Source organism: Lagopus muta, chromosome 5 (genome assembly GCF_023343835.1).
Source record: "Lagopus muta isolate bLagMut1 chromosome 5, bLagMut1 primary, whole genome shotgun sequence".
Classification (NCBI taxonomy): Eukaryota; Metazoa; Chordata; class Aves; order Galliformes; family Phasianidae; genus Lagopus; species Lagopus muta.
Genome location: NC_064437.1, coordinates 22,392,229 through 22,414,415, shown reverse-complemented (window position 1 = coordinate 22,414,415; position 22,187 = coordinate 22,392,229). Strand labels below are relative to the sequence as shown.

Sequence of the window (22,187 nt, the reverse complement as noted above, 5' to 3'; positions counted from 1 at the left end):
TGTGCCCGCCGTCCATCGGGCGGCAGCGGTGAGGGAGGCGGAGTGGCCGTTATGCTGTTAGATTTTTAAGCCAGTTATAAAGCGTTATTCGGGCCCGCGCTTGCGCCCGCACCTCGGTTTGTCGGGCGCGGCATGTCGGTTGCTATCAGGCGTTCCACGCAGGCAGCCCAGGGCCTGGCGGCCGACGGCGGGGTCCTTCCTCGGCTGGCGGAGGGGCCGGGCCGGAGCGGAGCGGCGGCGGCCGGCGGCTTCGGGCGAAGATGGCGGACGTGCTGAGCGTGCTGCGGCAGTACAACACGCAGAAGAAGGAGATCGTGGTGAAGGGCGACGAGGTGATCTTCGGAGAGTTCTCCTGGCCGAAGAACGTCAAGACCAACTATGTCATCTGGGGGTGAGCGCCGGGGCCGGCGGGGCGGCGGGTGGCCGCTGTGGTGGAGACGGGGCGGGCCGGGAGCTGGGGAAGAAGTCGCCTCGAAGTTGCGGGAGGCGGCGGCGGAGCGCAGCGCACGGCTGGGAAGGGCCGTCCTCGGCCTCCCGCAGCTGGCCGGCGACGAGGCCTGTCCGGGCCGGGTGCCGCCGGACAGGGTCCGGGCTCGGTGTGCGGCCGGCGGCCTCGGGGACCGGAGGGCTGGCGCGGTGCGGGGTGAGAGGCACTTCTCTGAGAGCTCCAGGTGCCATTCGGCCGCCTGCGGGTGGGCCCGGTGCAGTGCCCTCCTCGTACGTGCGCAGTGCCTACTGCATAAACGGTGCTGCTAGGCGTAGTGGGTCTTGAAGAAAAAAAGAGTTTTTGGACCTGTTGAACTTGGTTTTGATAGCGCTGTTTACAACACATGAGGTTACTTCCTCTTTTTTCTCCATTGAGCGGTGATATAACATAACATCCACGCTGGAAGGGCTTCAGTGAGCCTCGTAAAACACAGCCTTTAAAACCGAGGGAAAGTGATGCTTTCTGTTAGATACAAAGTGCTGCCGAAGTACTTTAAAACATGATAGAGAAGTAGGGGAAACTGAAAGATTTCTCAAGCAAACCCCTTGTTGTTCAGCCCGAGAGCAGGGATTTGTTTTGTTCTTGGTGTTATGATGAGAATGTTAGTAGTGGTGCAATGTCCTGATTTGTACTTCAAGAGAGAAAGGAAACTGAAACTGTTCCCTTAGTTCATAGGCAGATTAATTTGTTTCAACTGGCTTTATTTTGCTCACAGTGTAGAACTAGAATTGTGCTATCTCATTATCTGTTTCAAGCTCTCAGAAACTTGTTTGGGATTTAGTTGCACTTCCTGGCTGCGAGGGAGATGCTGGTAAGTACATAGGGAGGAAGAGAAATATCTGCATAAGCAGCTGAGCTTTGAAGTCCTTGACAAATTCTCGTTCTGTTCTGCTGAGTAACTCTGGGCAGTTAGGGTGTTTTCCTTGCTGCAGTTTGTCTTTCTGAGCAGTAAGGAGTAAAGGCTAACTGGACAGACAACTTTCATCCCTGTTCTGTAGGAACACAGAAGCTGATATGCAAACCGAACTGTTAATGCTTAGGAAAACTTAATTTGGGCCTGTGAGTTATTACCAAAAGATAAGAAGACAGCATATGGAGAGAAAAACTTTATTATGCGCGTTAAGGTGGCTTTATCTATATGGAGGAAGGATTGGGGGTGAGCAGAGGGTATGCGTAGCTGAACAGAAGCGGTAGCTTTGTAACAGCTATGTATTTCCTCTTGTCTTCTGGCAGATTTTAGAGATATCTTTTTTTTTATTTTAGTAGATTGTAGTTCACACTCAAGAAGATGGCATCTGAACTTCTGGTAGCATCAGGCTGCTACTGATGCAGAGCATTTCTTGTGAACCACGGGTACTTTAAGTCCTTGAAACAAAGGTGTAAAAATGAAACCAGTTCTACAAGCCGTGCTGAGCAGCTTTGACATCATAGTTTATGAGCTGTTAATTTATGTAATTTCAGGGTCATACATGGAACATCTTCAGGAACTTTTCAGATTCAAAACCTCTAATATCCTCAATCACTTGGGAGGGTCCAAGCTGTGCTTGCAGTTGTTGTAGCTTAATCTTTCATGAGGCAAATACGACTTCCATCTTAGGTGTCTACAGCGTGGTTGCTGTAATTGCATCTCTACAATCTCCTGCAGTCAGGAGAGAGTAATCTAAGTCTGAGTAGCAGTGGTGGCATTCTGTCCCTTCTAGAATTAGAAGTAGTCCCAGTAGACATTTAACACTTGCTCCCTGAGCATGGAGCTGGCAGAAGCCAGCAATGCTGCGGGTATGCTGAGCTGCCCTGCACTGCCTGCTCTCCCTGCTGGCACCAGGGGCTGTCAGCAGTGCATTGCTCTGAGGAATGGTGCTGCTTGAAAAGCAGCCTGAGAAACATACAGAGGTTCATTTTAATCCAGGTTAGTTCCCAGATTGAATCCGCGGAACATAACTGAATAGTTCTGAAGGCGTGTGTTTTGATTTAATGCTTGACTTCTGGCTGCATAAGAGTGAGTATAGAATGAGTTTCAAAACCAAAAGCAGGAATCAATCTAACAGAGCGCCTTAGCTGCCTTGTTTACCCATCAGAGGGATCATATCCACATCTGAGAAATTTTTAAACAGTGAGCTGTTGGTTGTGGCTGTTATAGTTTGGAGGGTGCTGTGCATGTCTAGTCTTGTGGTTCTGAGGATTATCACTTTCTGTCACGGATAGGATGCAGGCCCTTATGCTTTCAAACACACAAGAAGAAATAGAACAGTTAAAGGATGAGTGAACTCCTGTTGCCCAAAAGTTCAGTGTGAATGCATGAACTGGAAATACATTTGTGCCATTAAAACTAACCAGGTGAAACTTTCTTTTCTGCATTACGTACATCTCTTCTGCTTCAGTTTTTAAGCTGGAGTCTTAATGGGTATTGAGAAATTGAGACTTGCATATTTAAAAAAAAAAAAAAAAAAAAAATAGTAGTGCTGGACTGACAAGGTCTGAAATAATTGATATCATTATTAAAAAGGGATAAAAGGATTATTCATTTCTTTAGCTATTCTGATGTTGGTTAATTGAGTGAAGTAAGCTACGTTCATATTAGCAAGCTTTTAGCTCTGTTTAGTGAGCAGGTTCTCTGTGGGAAATCTGAAAGGATCACAGTGTGATGCTAAAATGCCAGTTCTGACTTCTGTTATCTCCTTGCTGTACCCCTGCTTGTCCATCTGACAGTTTGCCTTGAAAACTGCCCTCCTAACAGGACACCCCTAACAGCCATGCCGAACGTGGGGTTTTCTTGCAAGTGGTGGAGTACCAGCTGTGCACTGCTGAGCTTGGGCAGTGCCTTTGACATTGTCATACTGGCTTCTTAAATTAAGATATAACCACTCAGCATTTGCCTCCCAAATAATGCCATTCACTGCTAGGTAGTGCAAATAAAAATTTCTAGTGAGTGAACAGCTGGACTTCCTGTATAGTGTTCAGAGGCTGTGATGTGCTTCAGAGGTATAATAACTTAGTCTGAAAAGAGAGAACCTGAAATGTGCATTTTAAAATGAAGCAGCAACTGTGGCACATGGTTCTGAAGTGTACCGTGTGTCAAGTCTGCATGGAGGAAGCTTTCACTTCTAGCAGTGCTCTAAGTGTGTGTGCCACCTGATCAGAGATAACAGTGAAACAATAACAGCCAAACAATTCCTTGCAAAGTAACCCAGCTTTGTGGGCTGTAGGTGTTCAGCCAGCTTTTGGTTTTCTAGCAGTTGCATGGTTTCTGAGTCTCATCCCTTTCCCTGTGCTTGCAACAAAATACAACCCTCCCCTCTGCAGTGCACATATGCAGGCTAAGTTTTTGGAAGGAACAGAGATAAAAAGATCCTTTATTCTACTAATTCTAACAGTATTTTGAAATATTTTTCTCTCTGTTAGTAAAGGTCTGTTTGTTTTCACTCTGAGGTTCATGTTGTCAACCTTCCCGTTCTGTGCTAAGTGAACAGTATGTGATGTTCATTTGCAGTTCAAATGCATTCTTCTGCATATCCCAGAAAAAGTAGACTGTTCCTTTGATAATCAGAGGAGTAAACATGTTTGAGACAGAAGAGAATATGGTTTTTTAAATCTTGCCTGCATGCTGTACAACCTATCTGGCTCTTATTTTGGACAGTTTTTATAATGCATTCAGTAAGTAGGCTATAAGAACACGTATCTGTTACCAGTGTTTGTTAGCACGATCAGGAAATAGCCTGATGTCAGTTCAAAAAGCGAGCAGTAATACTGTTATGTGGAAAGGAGAGGACTTTTGGGGTGGTTAAATGTTAAAGTCTTTGTTTCTTGACTTTACAGGACAGGGAAGGAAGGTCAGCCCAGGGAATACTACACTTTGGATTCTATCTTGTTCCTCCTCAATAATGTGCACCTTTCACATCCTGTTTATGTCCGTCGTGCTGCAGTAAGTAGACAATGCAGAACTTCATTTTGTCCTGTTTGTCTGAAGTAATGTTTGCACGGTTATTTTCAGAGAATGACTGTAGTGTTTAACTGTCTGAATTTCCCTGGAAAAGGGGAAAAAACTATGCAACCAAGTATTTGTGTATTGAAAAAGTCCTATTTATTTGCAAGTGTAAAATGAAGGAGGAAAGAGGCTGTCCTTTATTTTAGAGCAAATGTCGGTTCATATTGTGTAGCTGGACATCCTCTAGATAGTGACTGTATTTTTTTTTGTCTTGATAGCTATGCTTTCTTGTGATGCAGGTTACATGTTCTTGTCTTTGTGTGAATGAGTGGTGTTCAGTAAAAGGGAGAAATCTTCATCAAGAGGCTCTGTAAGGAAACAACTGTCTAATGTTGCGTCTGCTCTCCTTTCAGACTGAAAACATTCCTGTGGTAAGAAGACCTGATAGAAAAGACTTGCTTGCATACCTAAATGGGGAAACATGTGAGTGATGAGTTCTATTAAATGTATTTATTGGATTTAAATTGTGATCAGTTTGTAACTTAACTGAATACGTTCAGACTTTGCTAACAAGATGAGGTTTTCTTTTTTCTCCTCTGCTTTGTTCTGAACTTAAATATTTTTATGATGCATAGATAGGAGCTGCGTTACTGCAATCATGTTCAAACTGAGTTACTTTTCATAGTTTTCTTAACATCCTTTGCCTGATAGTTATCCTAGAATGCTCAGTGTTTGTATTTTATTCTCTTTAGACTGTGGGAAACTTTCAGTAGTTTCACATTGTTTTTAATGCAATAAGTGTGTGGGATAAAAACTTCAGCATAATAAAATGTATCAAATCACTGCTTTTTCAGTCTGGAAGATTGTCCTGGTATTTAATCATGTTAAAATTTCAGTTGCCAATAATCAGAGAGAAGAGGTTTCATTGTGACTAGAAGATAAATATGACCTAGTTTTACAAGTCATTCTGTACCATAGATGACCTTCTGTTTGTTGCAATGAGGTAATTTCTGTAATAGCAACAGTAAGCTTTTTTTTATGTTTTAGAGGGGCCCCTAGGATGCCTGTCTTAAAAAAATTAGATGAACCAGTAGTTCTTAATTGCAGGTTATACGTAACTATTTTAGCAATTGTTTTATTTGGTGCCTTATATGCACGTCATAGAGTTAGTTGCTGATTATTTGATGTTGGAAGGGACAAGAGTCATGTGATGCGATTCAATCTCCTTTTTGAAGAAGAGCCAAATGACCCTGAATAATCTGATCTTAACTTCATGTGGAGTCAGATTTTGGACATATCTGGTTCCAGTGTTTGACCAACTTCACTAATTAGAATTTCCGTTGTTGAGGTTTATCTGCTGTCCTTCATCCTTTTATGCTGAAATACTTTAGCAAATGTTTTATACTTAAATGAAATGTTGTTTGATTTCAGCAACGTCATCAAGCATAGACAGAAGTGCTCCACTTGAAATTGGTCTTCAACGTTCCACTCAAGGTACAGTCTAACTAGAAAGTAATCTCAGTACTCATTTTATGAAAGTCTTCTACAATACTGCATTTTTAATATCCTGTTTTTCTTGTAGTTAAGAGAGCAGCAGATGAAATATTAGCGGAAGCAAAGAAGCCAAGAATAGAGGTAATAAGATTAGCTGTTTCCAAAACAAATCTGGGGAAAAGGAGTGTAAATGATAGTACAGTTCAGCTGGTCTGCCTGTCCTCTGGGTGCATGTGTTACTTCTGTTAGCATGTACATGAACTGGAAGGAGTTAGAACTTACAGGTTTCAGGCCTCTGGGTTAAACTTGCAATTTTAGTTACTGGATGTATGTTGTAGTGTAAAAGGGTAAAGTCTGACCTTGTGTTTATAAGTACTAGTTATATTATGATCTGCTTGCTAGGAACCATGCAATTGGAATCTACATGCTGTTTAATGAGTAATTACTGCCATTTGTGACTTCCTGTTATAACTTAAAAGTCAGTCTTACTAATGCTTACTTATTTATCTGCTCTTTTAGTTTCTTTATAGCAGATATAACTGTTGTCCCTGTGATTTACATCATTCATTACTTAAGACAAAGCTTCAGAAAACAATAAATCTGAAGTAAATCTAAACAGTTTTCTGAAGCTTTGTCTTAAGTAATGAATGATGTATTTCCACAAGAGCAATGTGTCTAGATATTAAACACTATATTACTTGATTCTGCCTGATTTTAAAGAGTTTGTTTTTATCAATTATTTTTTAAATACGTTCTTCCAGTTGTCTCCTTGCTGATAATTCTGAGTTATCTATTTCTGGCTGTGTGTACCTCCGGAGTGTTAAGGCTTTAGGTTTCTTCTTGGAGTTAAGAGTTACTGAAAATAATTGTGTGTTTAACTGTGTCTGCATAAGAATTTGTAAGAAATTTGGGCATTTGTAATGGCATATAAGCACATGATTGCTCTGAGGTGATGTATCGTTTGTAAAATGAATATTAGAGTAAGCTATGCTTGGAAATCAAGGTAGACCTTAATTTTTTTGAAGTATTCTGAATAGTTTTAATTCTAGTTTTGTTTTACTGAAGACAATACACCAAAATTAACCATTACTGTTACTGCCAGGATGAAGAGTGTGTGCGCCTTGACAAAGAGCGGCTGGCAGCTCGATTGGAGGGGCATAAAGAAGGTATCGTGCAGACAGAGCAGATCAGGTAGGGATACTTGAATTTCCTATGGATAACATTCAAATAAAGGGCTGATAACAAGTGTGTTACTTTAGACATATGGTCTTTATTTTGTCCGGCTACTCGCAGTGATAGCCTGCACTCACTCTTTTGAGATGCTATAATCAAAAATTGTATCTTGAGAGGGCAGAACTTCATGCCTGGGAATAATACTCCTGTTCTTGGGTGGAAGTTCAGATGTCATGGCATGAAGTACCATGGTTTGTATTCAGAACAGTTGCCTCCTGTTAACTGTCTCCTTTTCAAACTGTACCAGTTACCCTTTCTTCTGCCATGGTATTTATTCAAGGAGTCTAAAACAATCAGGAGAGCTGCAAAGGAAGTCTTATGAACTCTCTGTATTTCGAAATAATAATAATAATAATCTTGTGTTGAGGAGGACTGTGCAGGACATTGCACATTGCAGGACTGTATCCCAAATTAACAGGGCCTCTGGCTCCCTGCAGAGGTGAGCTTGTTTCTACTGAAGAGGCAGTAAGATCCAGAGGACAAAGTATTGTCATTGCCTTAAGTAGTAATCAGTACTCAAGTGATTAAAAATTTGCCTGTTAGCTTCTTTTTTTTTTTCAGTTGTATGTATTCAGAGTTTCGTAGAGAATGACAGCTGCTTTCGTGTCTGACATCACATATTTCACAAGCCAGACTGAGAGAAAATGAAATTATTGCAAGACCTTGTTAATGCTAAGAATTTGGGGCTTAGTAGGTAGTAAGGCTTAGAGATACAAGGCTCTAGCAGCTCATTTTCAAATATCTAAATTCTGAAGCTTTGAGGTAAGTATAGTTGTTACATTTTTTTTTTGTTGTTTGTCAGCTTTAAGAATGCAAAATGTGAGTCACACCTTACTTGCAGGTAGCACAGGAATGTGCATTAACATCGTATTTCATCTGTGTTAGATTTTGCAAATCACTAGTTTCACTTGATAGACTGTCTGCTTTCTTGAGAAATTCGTTTCTTGAGCATAAACAAAACTGTGAATGTGTATTTATCCTGTGCCAGGATTAAATTTACCAGTTAGACTTGCTACAACTAACGTAGCCAAGTAAATTTAATCACCCTTAAGAACAGCAACTTTGTCATCCCTATGTCTTCTATAGGTATACATAGAAGGTAACTGGGAGAGGTGGGTGAAAGGGAGAGAGGGGGGGAAGGAACAAAACAGATTTTATTGTTGCAGCTGACTAAAGAGAGCCTAAGAATGTATGTTGTTTTGTGGAAGGTGATAATGTGGATGTTAGCAGGAATGTGTCACATCTTTGATTTAGAATATGAAACAGTGCTGCAGTGAGGATTACTGAATATTGTTCGTAGTTACTTTGTGTTCTATATTTACAGAGGCTTAATATTAATGCAGAGAATTTCCTTTTTAAAAGTGCAAGTGACATTCACAGGCCATTAGCTTGGAGTGTGTGCTTGTCACTGTTGCAGCAATGCAGAAAAGTTCCTTATCCAGTAGCTTAGTCATGTAAGGAAGTAGAACACTTAATACAATAAATACTGGTTGTGAAGCAATGTGATCTCAGAAAAAAACCCATGCACAACTGAATCAGATATATGTAGTTCAGCTTGTGCAATTCAGTGCTTTTTATTGTACAGTTTACCTGGAAAACAATAGGGCTCACTGTTTGGCAACCAAATCCTACTGTGTTCGCAATTAAAAGCAAACAGACAAAGATATTGGATTGAGCTGAGCTTCCTCACATAGAGTTTAGTGTGGACAAAGTTACTACCATCTGTTTGTTTGGCCTACGTGCTCTGTAAAGGTAACAAACTCCCCAGTGCTCAAGTCCGCATAACAGAGCTTCGACCTAAACTTGGTGTAATGCTTCCTAAGTCTCAGAGCAGCCAGGGTTTGACTGACTACACACAGAAGTATAATTTGCTGTAAGAAGTTTGGAGTTGAAATTCAGATGACGTTATAAATGGAAATGGTAGAACTGATGCTTTACATTTGCACTTTTTATTTCTGCGTGTAACAGTTAAGATATTATGATGGCTTTTTTTTGTGCTAATACCTGTATAGAACCTTTGTGTCAGAAAAAAAGGATTCTAATGCCCAAAACATTGTTCAGGCTTGTATAATCTTTAGGTACACGTGAAGTGACTTCTTATGGCATGGACATAAACTTTAAGCAGCAGGAAATTTCACAAATTCTTTCAGAAGAATTGTTTGTACTGTTACTCAGTCTCTTCTGCTATTTTTGCTCATTTAGGTCCTTGTCAGAAGCCATGTCAGTGGAAAAAATTGCTGCTATCAAAGCAAAAATCATGGCAAAGAAAAGATCCACTATCAAAACAGATCTGGATGATGACATAACTGCTCTTAAACAGAGAAGTTTTGTTGATGCTGAAGTGGATGTAACCAGAGATATTGTCAGCAGGGAGAGAGTATGGAGGACAAGAACTACAATCTTACAAAGCACAGGCAAGGTAATGATGTAGATATCAAACTATTATTATGATCCAAATGACAAATTGCATTTTCTCTTTTCTTTATCTCTAGTCTGTTAACTATAGATGACTGGGACGATTATGCTGAGTGTTTTAGGTAAAGGCAAGCAAGAGGGCTGTTGGCACAGTTACAAAAAGACTTTATTCTTTCCTCATTGCAGTAAGCCTTAAAGATACCTAAAAAAAAAGACACCAAGTGATCACAAGTACCTGCAGTGTGAAATGGGAAGTGGAGTGTTACTGGGAGAAGTAGCCTTGTACATACAGCTGTGGGAACTGTTGGATGATAAAGTGAACAAAACCAGAAAGTGATAGCATGATGAGGCTTTCCTGTATATTTATGTTCCTTAAGCTCCTTTAACTGAGGTCTTCATCTGCACTTGGTTATGTGCTGTCCAGAGCGTGGTTGCAAGCCCAGCTGATGGCTTAACCGTCCAAAGAGGGCAAGCTTTCTTTATTGCAGGCACTTGAGACTGAACTTCTTGAGGAAGCAGTATGTCAGTTTGTAAAAGATTGCAGGTTTCTGTTTTATGCAGGTGATTGATGAATTGTATCCTTTGCCTTTCTGCTTTGTATCCTTGCCTTTCTAGGAATAAGTTGCCAATTTTTCCTTGTCATATTTTCAAATGTTCTATATAGCAGTCATTTAGACAATGTAGTCTTGTGGCTTTAGGTGTAGAATAAATTCCTGAGGTGAGAGGTAATCACTAGGTACCTGATACATTCCTGCATGCTACCTGCTGTGAGTGCTGTATTGTTTGTGAGGTTTGTAGGAATCTCACTACTGCACAATTAAATGTAAATTATTGTGATAAATTGATAAAAACTGTAAACACTTCAATCATAAGAAATATGGGTTTTGAAGGAACCCTGGGCAACTTTTCTTTGTGTAGTGAATAAATCATGGTGTTTTAGCTTTATGTGCCTTCCAAAGGAGTCTTGCAAAGATGACAGGTAAAGGCTTAGATGTTTTATCCTAGTATCCCTGTTGTAATAGTGAGGTGAGATGAATGAGTTTAGGCAAAACCTAGCAGAGACAAGGACAGAGAGCAATCAAGTTAATTATGGGACTCCAGCCTGGAGTTCCTCTGAATAGACTGAGGAAAATCACGGGGCGTAACAGCTAGTCCTGTCTGTTTGGACAGAACTTCAGGAGTGTTGATAGCTTGAGCAAAAACCATCAAATGTTTATATTTCTGTACAAGAAACAGTCGGACTGAATAAGTGGGGAAACATCACTTGTTACCCATAACAGTAGCTTTATTCCAAAATTGCTTGGGGATTTTGTTCGTAGTTCGAGAGGGTTTTTCCTTTGTTCTTTTTTTTTTTCTTTTTTTTTCCCCCTCCTTTATTTATTTTTTAAAGTGTCTTTGTAAAGAACTTCTAAGAAGTTAAATAACTCACGTGGGTTCTCTCAGGCATGTCATTCCTTATCTACTTGCCTGTTCTTTTAAAAAACTTTTGATCAGGGAAGCATGGCACCAATCTGCAACTGCTCCTTTGGCTTTTCTTTGTGATACGTGACTTGCTTATGTGCCCAGTAATTCTTTTTCTTGTAACTTTTCAATATCAGCTTGATACAGATTTATCTGCAGTCTCTTGAATCCTCCTAGATGTTTTAAAATAAAGTTGACTTGAATAGTAGTTTGCCATGTAGTGTTTAACTTCAATATCTGAATTCCTTTAGCACTGCTGTGGTAAAGGTGACAACTTAGGAGCATTCTCTAAAAATTAATTTAATTGCTTCTTTTAAAAAAAATCATTGTCTGAAACAGATCTCAAGCTGTCTTCTCCACAGAGAATTTACGTGTACTTTTCATGTCCTCTGTAATGTGCATATATGTAGAGATGGTTTAAGATGCAAAAGGAAAATGCTAGGCAGATGAAAGCACAGCTCAAAATCTGTTGTCCCTAGGTTTTGGGGAGGTTTCTTCTGTTTTTGCTGTCTTTAGAGAAAGCAGTGATTCCTTCAGCAAGATGTTCTTCGGTGTTCTATGTACGTCTCTAAAAAATTGTCTTGATGCTTACATTCTGCCCCATTATATCTGCCTCTAATTATCTTCTAATAGCGTCTTCGTTATGTTGCTTCCATTGCTGAAATTAGTGGGTTTTTTTGTTTTTTTTTTTTTGAGTGCTGAATATGAGTGTGTTGATACTCCTGTTACAGAGTATTCTTCAGAAGCTACATATTAGTGTAGGTACTGTGGGTTAAATAAAGGGTGTCTTTCCTTTTGTGTCTGCTGTGACCAGTTGCTTCAACACACAACTACTTATGGCAGCTAAAGAATTAATCTCTGCATATCTTCTCAACACTTAGAAGTCTCGTGATTCTATTCTATGCAAATCTCACTAGTTTGTTGCTGTTGAATTGATACTGGCAATATGGCTTTAGTGCTTCACTAATGTCACACACATGGTCACTTGTTGGCTGTCGATTGGTTGACATTCACACGTGGCACTGAGCATTTTATAATGCACAACCCAAGTCTTGTATCTGTACAGCCCCTTATATTACTCTAATGCTGTATTTGGTTGTGGCATCGTTTCATGACTATCTTTAGTGACCTCACAAGTTCAGTATATTGTTTTTAAAGCTGTACATTCCACCTCATGCATCCTTTTTGTCTATAAGACTTCCAGAATTTGTGTTTGCTTGCTTTTCTTTAACTTCACTTTAGAGCTCTTGATTAAAGTGTTATTCGGTAGTTTCCAACCCGATCTTTTTGCCATTCTACCCTCCTCTGGGAGTAGTGGTTGATTTAATCTCAGGTGGATGACTCATCCTGTTCTGTCTGTCTGAAACTTCTGTTGGCTTTCCCCAAGTCTTCTGGATTTTATGAATAATGTGACATTTTTATGTAACCATTTTTCAGAGCCAAATTGAATCTGTTTAGCAGAAGGTTTTACTTCCCATTATAGTAGCTTAACTTTAGAAAGGGGAGGATGCATTATGTAGAAGCAACATAATTGCAGGCTTGAGTAAAGGTATGCAACAGTGTTTTCCGGTGAGCTGACTGTCTAACCAACTGAGAACTTACTCTCCCTTATGGTTTCTTTAGCTGCCACAGGTTGTCCTTGCTCTTTGCATAGTCCAGTGCTGCTTGTTGATCTTCACAAATGTGAAAACTGTGGCAAGGGAGTTGCCATCTTTGTGCTGGAGACATCTGGGTGTGTTTGGGGAAAAAAGTGGTAGAGGTAAAGGGAGAAGAGGTTTTTTAAAAAATAAATGAAGTCAAAATTAATTTTCAGGTTGTTAAGGTGTTGGTGTTGTAGGTGTCTCAGTGTTATTTTTCAGAGTGGTCTCTTGTATGTAGCACGTGAATTGGGAAGCTTGCTTACACTATGTTAGGAGGAAATGAATTGATAATACAGTCATGTCACTGGGTATGAGATGTGTATCTTGAGGGCAGGTTGAGCTTGTCAGTTTTCATACACATTAAATCAGTTGGAGCTGAAACTGTGAATCTTAAAAGAAAATGCTAGCAAAGCAGAACTTTCCTAACTTCATAGAAAGAACCTTTGTTCATTGAACTGGACATCTTGTCTGGCAGCTAAAAATTTGAATCTTTGCATAGAATGTTTGTCATAATAACTGTTTAGATAATTGAGTTTTGAATTATTGCCTTGCAGGGCTCTCAGTTCTGTGTATCTGTTTCTGGGATAAATGCCTGTTTTGTAAAATAAAGCACGGAACGCTTGGAAAAAAACTTTGCTTAAACTGAAATTGATTCCTTCCTTTCATGTCCTTCCTCTCTCTGTTTTTCCTTTCTGAATAATCCTTTGATTTTTGTAACCTATGGAAGCAGGCTTCAGCAGTTCTTTCTGAAGCAAAAACCTCCTTCCAGCTCTGCTATAAAAGTGTTTGTGGTGCTTGAATGCTATCTGCAGGAATACTAAAGTAATCTAAGCAGGAGTTTCAGCACTCACAGGTATATTGGAAGGGAGAGTTTGTCTCAGTGATTGATGTACAAGTTTTCTTCTTGGTTTTGTTTTTTGTCGTTAAGCTCCCAGAGTACTCAGAAATAGTTGGTATGATACTTGGTATAAAAGCAGCATGTAACTTAGGTGTGGAGAAATCTTAAAACTGGGATCTTGGAAATGGACTAAGGTGAATTTATGACTCTTTGAAATGAAGCAGTGTTCTTTTGGTAATAATATGCTCTGTGCCTTTCTGATTAAAAAAAACAACGATGTATTCATTTCTTTATCATATATTGTAGACTCATAGAATGGTCTGGATTGAAAAGGGCCACAATGATTATCGAGTTTCAACCCACCCCTGCTATATTCAGGGTCGCCCAGCACCAGACCAGGCTGCCCAGAGCCACATCCAGCCTGGTCTTGAATGCCTCCAGGGATGGCAGACTCCTGTTCCAGAGTGTCACCATCACCCTCTGTGTGGAGAACTTCATCCTAATATCTAACCTAAACCTCCCCGTCTCAGTTTAAGACCATTCCCCCTTGTCCTATCACTATACACCTTCTTAAACAGCTGTTCCCCCTCCTGTTTGTATGCTCCCTTCAAGTACTGGAAGGCCACAATGATGTTTCCCATGTTGAAAGCTTAAGGTATTGTTTTTTCTTCCCTTTTTTTTTTTAATAAGTACAAATATGTTAGAGTAACCTTCTCTTGAGCTAGCTCTCCCTAGCTACAGGAAAAATAACTTAATCAGCCCAAGCAAACATGTATAGCAGCTTAGTATAGAGTCAGGATTATTTGAAACTCAGTCCCTCCAGGTTAGTAAGCCCTCAATCACATAACTGTGGGTTTTGTCCATGTAAGATTTTCTTTGTGCATATTAATTACTACATCTAGGTCAGAATTTGAAAGCCAAGGTCTCACTTTTCAGTTTGTGTTGCTTCCTTCGTGCTGAGCGACTGATTTGATTTTCTCTCTGCTTAATGCTTACTGTACCAAAAAATCAAAAGTGAATGTTGTGAATTTTGAAATACAAATATTTTTGTCATTAAAAGGAAGTAAGGCTGAATCAAATGTTTTTCTGTCTTACTACTACTACTATATATGTTTCTTGTGTGGAAAAAAACTGGTTATACAGCAAATATTTTTCCAAGGTTTTATTTTCTTTCGTATAACAGGAAGCCACTTGTTGAAGCCAACAGCTTCTTTTAAACCTTCATCTCAATTAAGATTTCATATCTTTACTTACAGTGGTCCTGCCATAATATTAAAGTCAGCTCTACTTACCTGTAGGAAGAAAGGTTGTTGCCGCCGAGTGTACTGTGCGGCCATAAAAAGGACATTCATACTGAGGGGGTTGGACTGAGTTCTAATTTTATTCTGAAGAACACGACTGAGCTTTCTGTATCGAACTCTAGTCTTCATTCTTTTTTTCTTTGCTTTTGAGTTTGTTTGTGAGCATGGTGATGCAGGCCAGAACTGAGTGAAACAGCTGGGGCATTGATAGCTGACCTAGACAGAGGATTAGTTCTTTGCTGCTGGGTTGCATTTACCTTGGATGTAACCCACAACTGCCAGCTTCACTCATACTGTGCATTGCTTTGAACAACAGACTTCTGAACATTATTCCTCTCTGGTTTTCTCAATTCATACACAAATTCAATAGCAAGAGCCATAATTTTGACCCAATGTATCTCGTCTTTACAGTGCTCGATATTTCTGATTTTGTGTTATTGCTTGGAAAATATGACCTACACAGATGGTATTTGCACACGCTTTTTTTTTGACAAAGGAATGCCTTTTAATTATAGGCTTGACCCTTTTAACAATAATTGGCACATTTGAAGTAAATGCTATGAGACTTTCTTTGGTTATTTTGTTTCATAGGGTGTTTTTTTGTGTGTGTTTTGAGCTTTCATAGCAATCAAGTCAGTAAATATTGAAATGAAAATAATTTTACAGCAAGATTAAGATGATGTTTTTAATTAGTATTAACAGCTATGTGGCCTAAGTAAAATTTTGCAAATTTTAAAAGAAATTTTGGTTGTACAAACAATTTTGCTCATGGGCCCTAGGTGGCAGAATTGTTCCACATTCCTGAAATTCACAGTAGTGAATTAATTCAACAGTGAAATTGAACAGGCAAAGATGTGCCGGGTTAATATCTCATAGTGCATTCAAATGGAAGAAAGCTATGGTTTTAAAATGGCTATGCACAAGTGTAATGGAGTGGGTTTAGTTTCCCAAACTCTACTTTATTCTGTGTTTTGTATTAGCTAAGTGGGAAGGCTGTTGTTTTGCTGCTTGATTCTAACCGATAGCACTGAAAAGAAAAATGGATCAGATTGTGACGATTGTTTTCATATTAAACAATGCTGAGTCTTGTTTTGTAAGAAGGTACCTCCAGTGTGTCAGAAAGTAGTAACCAAATTGTGTTTCCTGAATGAAATTTAGCTTATCTGTGAAGTTACCTCATACCTGGGCACTTGTTCTGTGATTTAATAAGTAAGTCCAGCGAAGACTGTATTTTTGTATGACATACGCACATAAGAAGTATCAGGTATCTGCAAATGAGTGTTCAGAACAGATGTAGTTCTCTTCTATCTTCAGAATATTACAGCATTTCATGTTTCCTAGTCAGTCTGGATTCTGTTTCAAATTAGATATTTTGCAGGTCTTTGTTACAGTAAGTTTGCTGTCAAAATCTAGTGAATGAAATATAATACAGACCATGTGAGGAGTGAAACTTGTTACTGAGAACACTCCACAGATACACAGGGCTAATAGCTGCATGTTTTCCATTCACTTTAGTAGACTGTAGTAATACTTCAATGTTTTGACTGGAGAAATGTTGTTTGATTCCCAGAGCAGCTTTTCTGTGAAAGGGAGTGTGTGACTTTAATTTTTTTTTTCTGCGGCAGTTAGCAAAAATCAAGTGTTATTGATATTTTTTAATATACTCTATTGGACAGCTTAATGTTTTTTTCCCTAAATTCTGCTTTTGTTAATTGTATACATTCCAATTGTTCCTTACATTGCTGTTGTCCTGAAAGCACAACTAAAGAGACGTGTTTATATTCAGGTGGTCTTTTTTAGCTGTTTGTGTTTCTTGTACCAATCGTTCTGTTGTATGAATGACTGTATTACAGTCTTTACAGGCCAAAAGCATATGGAAAGTGGTTTAAGTTCCACGAGCCCTCTGCATACCCATTAAGCATCTTGTGCTTTTACTTATTATTCAGCAGAAACTTGAGAATGCAAATGGGAAGAGGGGTTACTTCATCACAGCCTAGTATCATCCAAAATCGTATTTCTAGCTGTGGTCTTGTTGAAAAGTTCCTGTGTTAGGAAGGATGTTGGGTCAGAAATGATGGAAATCAGTTACAGTTTCAAAAAGCACAGTACAGAGAACATCCAGAGTTCATGTAACCAGGCTACCTGTATTTGCATGCTTGTGCTTGCTTGCAGCTGTTCCTGAATATTAATCTTGGATATGTTCAACCTTTGAACCTGAGGGCAACTGAGCACGCAATTCTAAACGCAGCAATCTGAGACTCTTCGTTTTAGAATAGCAAGAGGTGAAAATCAGCTTCAATATTTGTGAACAGTTTGTGTGGAAGATATTTAGAGTTTCTTGACATAAGAGAGTGATGCCTTCTCTAAAGGACTCTGGATTGAAATGTGTGCTTTACATTTAAGCATGCAAAAGGTTTTCTTTTAAATATACAGTTACTCCATTGATGTACTATACAAACAAGTTAATTCCTATTAAGTTAACACTAGTGGGAGTTAGTTGACTTGGTGCATGTTAGACACTGTGTTGTTGAGGAGTGACCTATCTGTGGCATGACATCTGGAGAATTTATGTATTGTTGCAGGTTTTCTTCAATAATTTGCAAGGATTCTTCCTGTAAGATGATGATTGACTGTTTAGCTGGCTGTAGCTGCTGTCCTTGATCCTCTATTGACTACTGCTGCTTTCCCTTCCCAATCTATCCCTAGAGCATGGGTCCAGTATTAAGAGGAATGATGGAAGATGGGAGCTATTAATGTAGAGCTTTATTTAAGTAAATAGCAGAATCCTGATTGTTACAGCTGCTGAAACATTCTGCCTCTTTGGTTTTTGTTTTTGTTTTCTTTTCCCCCAGTGGAATGAATTATTATTAGCTGTAAACATGGCTGGAATTAACAAAGAGATCTTTCATGGGCACAGGCAGAAAAACAGAAGAATTGATGAAATTGTCCTTTTTATACTAAGGGTTTTCTAAAGCATTCTTTCTGAAGCGTATTCAGATTTCTTTAAGACCTTATGCAGAGAGAGATGGATTTATTCATGTTTCTGGGCTGTGCCCCACATTGGAAGTTTTTGATAATAAAAGTGTTGCATTTGAGATGAAATTCAACTAAATCTGGGTAGAAACTGGAGCGCGTTTGTATTCTGGGTCTCTGGGATGAACAATGAGCACTCAGAGGTCTTTCCGCTCTGCAGGGCTTTGCAAATCAGTCAGTACCTGCAATGGATGTTCTGCTTGATTATTTTTTGTCATAATATAATCCCATATCCCCAAACAAGACAATAAAAAGCAAGATGGTGATTTTAGTTTGAGTGCTTGCTAAGGCACTGTTTTTTCTCTGTCTAAATAGACATTATTGGTGTCCTTGAGGGACCTGCATTTTGATGCTGTCAGAGAAAACATCAGCGAGAACACTTTGTAATTCCGTGCTCAATAACAGCTTCTTTTCAGCAGACTGGAGAATATCCTGTTGTTCTCCACCCTGATGGAAATTGAAGTTTGGTCCAGTTATTTAAAAACTGAGATGCTGAAATGCCCTTGAAAAATTCCTATTTGGAAAATTAAACAGAGTTTGAAGAGTATGTAAACCATGTTTTTTAAGAATGAAACAGAAACGTGGAAGCTGGCTGCAGCTCCTCTGTGATGGAAGGATTTGGCTTTTCCACGGGCAGTCTAAACTCTAAATTCCTGTTCTTGTTAATTAATCAGTTTCTTCCCCCGCGTTTTGGAAGACTGAGGAGCTTGTCTTTCCAAGAGATAGTATGTGATGAAGCACAGCAGTGACGGGAATTGTGGTTGTTGTGCTGCTCAGCCCAGACTTCAGGAGAACTCTGAATTTCAAGTAAAAACATGCAGTTAGTTTAGTTTTCCTTAGAACAGAGCTGATTTTGAGTATCTGCATATAATTGATATGCACATGGCTCAAGCTCTTTGAAGGGTATTACCAAGGTTTTTCTGATAGAAAAGAGCTTGAAGTATGCTTCTGTGTGAGTTCTCTCAGTCTTTATGAAAAGATTTTGTGCAATAGATGGCTTTACCTTCATAAGTGGTTTCCAGAGGTCTCCAGGTGCAGCCCTTCTGCCTTTGAATAAATGGGCAACGTGCTTCTCAAGGGAGCAAGCTTAGAGAAGCTTTTCTTTCAAGTTCTCTAATTTATTTCTATACAATTCACCCCAGAGGTCTTAGTTGTGTAACTTCTGCGTTTGGTTTGTGATGCTATTGGCCTTAACTGACAACGTTTCAAGATTAGCATACAATGCTGTGGAAGAGTCTAAGCATATAGACTTATAAATACTTCATATATAAAAATATATATGAATATATAAAAATACTTCATACTGTTTTGAAATATTAAAAAGTCGTTTTCATTAACAAAAATTTCCTCATACTGACACTAGTGACAGTTGTCAGTAATGAAGGGCATTCTGTACACTTGTATTTCTAACATTTAAACACCTTAACTTTAAACAACTTCACTTTTCAAGAGTTAAATTAGTACCTACAATTTTGCTTAGAATAAAACAAGCCTATTCATGTAAACAGATGCATGTATTTTAAAAACACTGATTGCTATAACTTGTATGGTTGTGTCCCAATGACTTGGAATTATCTGACAAAACACTGCCTCAAGTTACTACAGTTATTTTCACGGATTGCTCTTAATTCAGACTGCAGTGAGCAGACAGGCACCTTTTAGCATATACGTAACTGGAATTTGTCCTGGAAATCCTTGGTGAACATCTTGTTTTTTAATGTTATTTATTTATTTATTTTTGTTTTGTCTTGCTACAGCAAAGCACGATAGGCAAGAACAGACAAGGAAATTAGTATATTAGCTCTTTGTGAATAGCTTGGTTTAGTTGGTGTTGTAAATGATGCCAGTTAGATTCAGCAATGTCTTTTGAGCATGTAAGTCTTAAGGAAAAGAGGTGGCAAGTCTGCCCAGGAGCTGCTTATGTTTGGGTTCTGTTACAGCAAAAATAATCAGAAAACTTCTGTTTATAAAACTTGTGCTCTGTCTCTGTTTTTCTATGAGACACTAGTTAACTAAGTGGTATTTTCTACTTGTGTTGGTGTTACTTGAAATAGAGATAGTCGGTAAGATTCACTGATATCTGATAATGTTTTTCAGAATTTTGCCAAGAATATTTTTGCAATTCTTCAATCAGTAAAAGCCAGAGAAGAAGGCCGAGCACCTGAGCAACGACCTGCACCAAATACAGCACCTACGGTAAGAGCAGCACTTTGGTGGCTTTGGGGGCTGGCACTTCAAATTGAGAGTAGAATGTCTTGTCATTATTAAACACAAAGTTTGTTTTAGTTTCATTCCAGTGAACGAATAATTTCCCAGCACAACTTCGTAGATATTCTTTGCCTTTAGTTACATAGACTGGTATTTAAGGAGCTGAATATATTAGCTTAATTTGTTCAGTATGTTCTTGTTACTTACTGATGAAGTGTTAGTGCCAGCTTCTGTATGTATCATACACTAGCGATATTCTGCATCTACTTGGAAAAAATGTATTACATGAGACAACTGCCATTTAAAACAAAATGTTTTGCTGGTTTTTTGACAGATAGGGTAGCAAATGTTTAAGAATCTGGAACATGACTCATGAGTGGGAACAGCTTGAACCAGCTTTCTTTTGCCTGTAATAAATCAGAAGGACAATCTTACAGCTTTATTATTTAAGCTGTCTAGGTATTAGACAAGGTTTGTTCTGTGTTATGATATTTACCGTTAGCCTTTATTAAACATGTTCTTGAACTTCATGGCAGTCTGCTGTAAAAGATGTTTAACTTGGTTTATTGTAACTACTCCTGCCTCTAACAGAGGCCTAAATTTATGTAGCCAGGTGAATTTGAACATTTAAGTGTTTGATTTATGTTGAATTTCACAAATAGTACATTGGACTATTAATATGTCATGCAGAACTGTCACAACAAGAACACAGAACTAAGTCATACACAGAAGGAATGAGTTGGTACTTACTGGCACATTTTAGGTACTTGAAAAACAAAGAAAGAAAACCCCACTGTAACAAACAAAAAAAGCAAATGATATTTTTTTTCCACTGAGTTTGGTTTTATTCTGAGGGTGTAACGTATTACTTGCTCAGTCAAGCTGACAAGGTACATACTGTGTGTATGGCTGAACCATGAGTTGTCAGTTCTTTCTTTAAAACCTTGAGGTATTAGAAGAAGATCTATGATCTTACGCAGCTTACAAGTTTTAGCTCATGTGGTTTCTTACTGATTGTTTGATTTGTCTAAGGTTGTAGTTCCCATCAGTATGTACTTCTAAACTGTTTCTGTAAGTGGATGTTTAAATGCATCAGAAGTTTTCAAAGGCATTTCAAGTCTTACCAAAGTGAACTGAGTTTATGCTTTCAGGCTATTCTGAGTAATAGTGAAGTTTAAGAACCAACAAGTACCTTTTCAGGGTGTTTTACAAACCTCATTTAATCTGTTTTAGGATCCCACTTTACGAAATAAGCAACCTATTCCAGCTGCCTACAACAGATATGATCAAGAAAGATTCAAAGGCAAAGAGGGTAAGCTGATTGATATTTTTCAAAGTAAATAATTATAAATATAAAAATGAAAAATGGCACCAGTGAGTGTAAAGTTAAGGTTGCAGATTGTGTCATTGCTTGTCAAACCTATGCAAAGCCCAAAAAAAGCTGTTTCTGTACCTACAGGTATTTTAAATAAGACTATCTGCTATTTGAATCTGTTATTTCATAGGAATTATTCCTACCGTTTAGGAAGAAAGCTGAAAACTTAAGAAAACAGTATTTTATTTTTGGAAGATTGCATGCAATTTGTAATTTGAACCAAACAAACAACACACCCCCTTACCAAAACTGAAAACATGATGCATAAAATGAAATAGATTGCCTTTCCTCATGTAAGTTGCTGTCAGTAATTGTAAATAAATATTACTAAAGCATGTACCTGTAATAAAAAAAAAAAAAAGAGAATGTGCAAAATATTAACTTCCTTCTAGAGAAGATGGAAATAATCCAAGATGATTAAGAGTTTTCAGTTGTTTTTAAGTGGAGTTGAAGCTTGAATTTGACTGGTGATTTCTTTCTGAACTTAGAATTTTTTGTCCTGGCCTTACTAATCTCAAGGTATAGTGCTGATTTGAGTACCTTTATTTTCATATCTTGCTGTGTTTGGTTTTGTATGCACTGTGTTATATTTGCATGTGGCTTTCTTGCAGAGCCGCACCAAATTCTTACTACTTGTCTTGGTTGTCTCTTCCTTCTGGTTCTCAAACAAAATCATTATTTTTGTAAATGGAAGTTCCTAGGCATGATACCAAAGGCTGTGTTTTCTGGGCCTCAAAAACTTTACATGCTGCTAAACATCACTTTAAGCTGCAGGTGAAC

At 38.7% G+C, this 22,187-nt stretch overlaps 1 protein-coding gene across 1 annotated transcript in view; it reads left to right on the top strand.

Moving 5' to 3' along the window:
- Positions 1-175: 175 nt before the first annotated feature.
- The window catches only part of CDC73 (cell division cycle 73), a 104,128-nt gene continuing 82,116 nt past the window's right edge, over positions 176-22,187 (top strand). Inside the window, exons 1-9 of the mRNA XM_048946883.1 lie at positions 176-391; positions 4,301-4,406; positions 4,823-4,892; positions 5,841-5,903; positions 5,992-6,044; positions 7,006-7,094; positions 9,339-9,555; positions 19,922-20,020; positions 21,266-21,344. Of these exons, the coding sequence (XP_048802840.1) occupies positions 261-391; positions 4,301-4,406; positions 4,823-4,892; positions 5,841-5,903; positions 5,992-6,044; positions 7,006-7,094; positions 9,339-9,555; positions 19,922-20,020; positions 21,266-21,344 (907 nt within the window). The 5' untranslated portion in view covers positions 176-260. The remainder of the gene's footprint in view (positions 392-4,300; positions 4,407-4,822; positions 4,893-5,840; positions 5,904-5,991; positions 6,045-7,005; positions 7,095-9,338; positions 9,556-19,921; positions 20,021-21,265; positions 21,345-22,187) is intronic.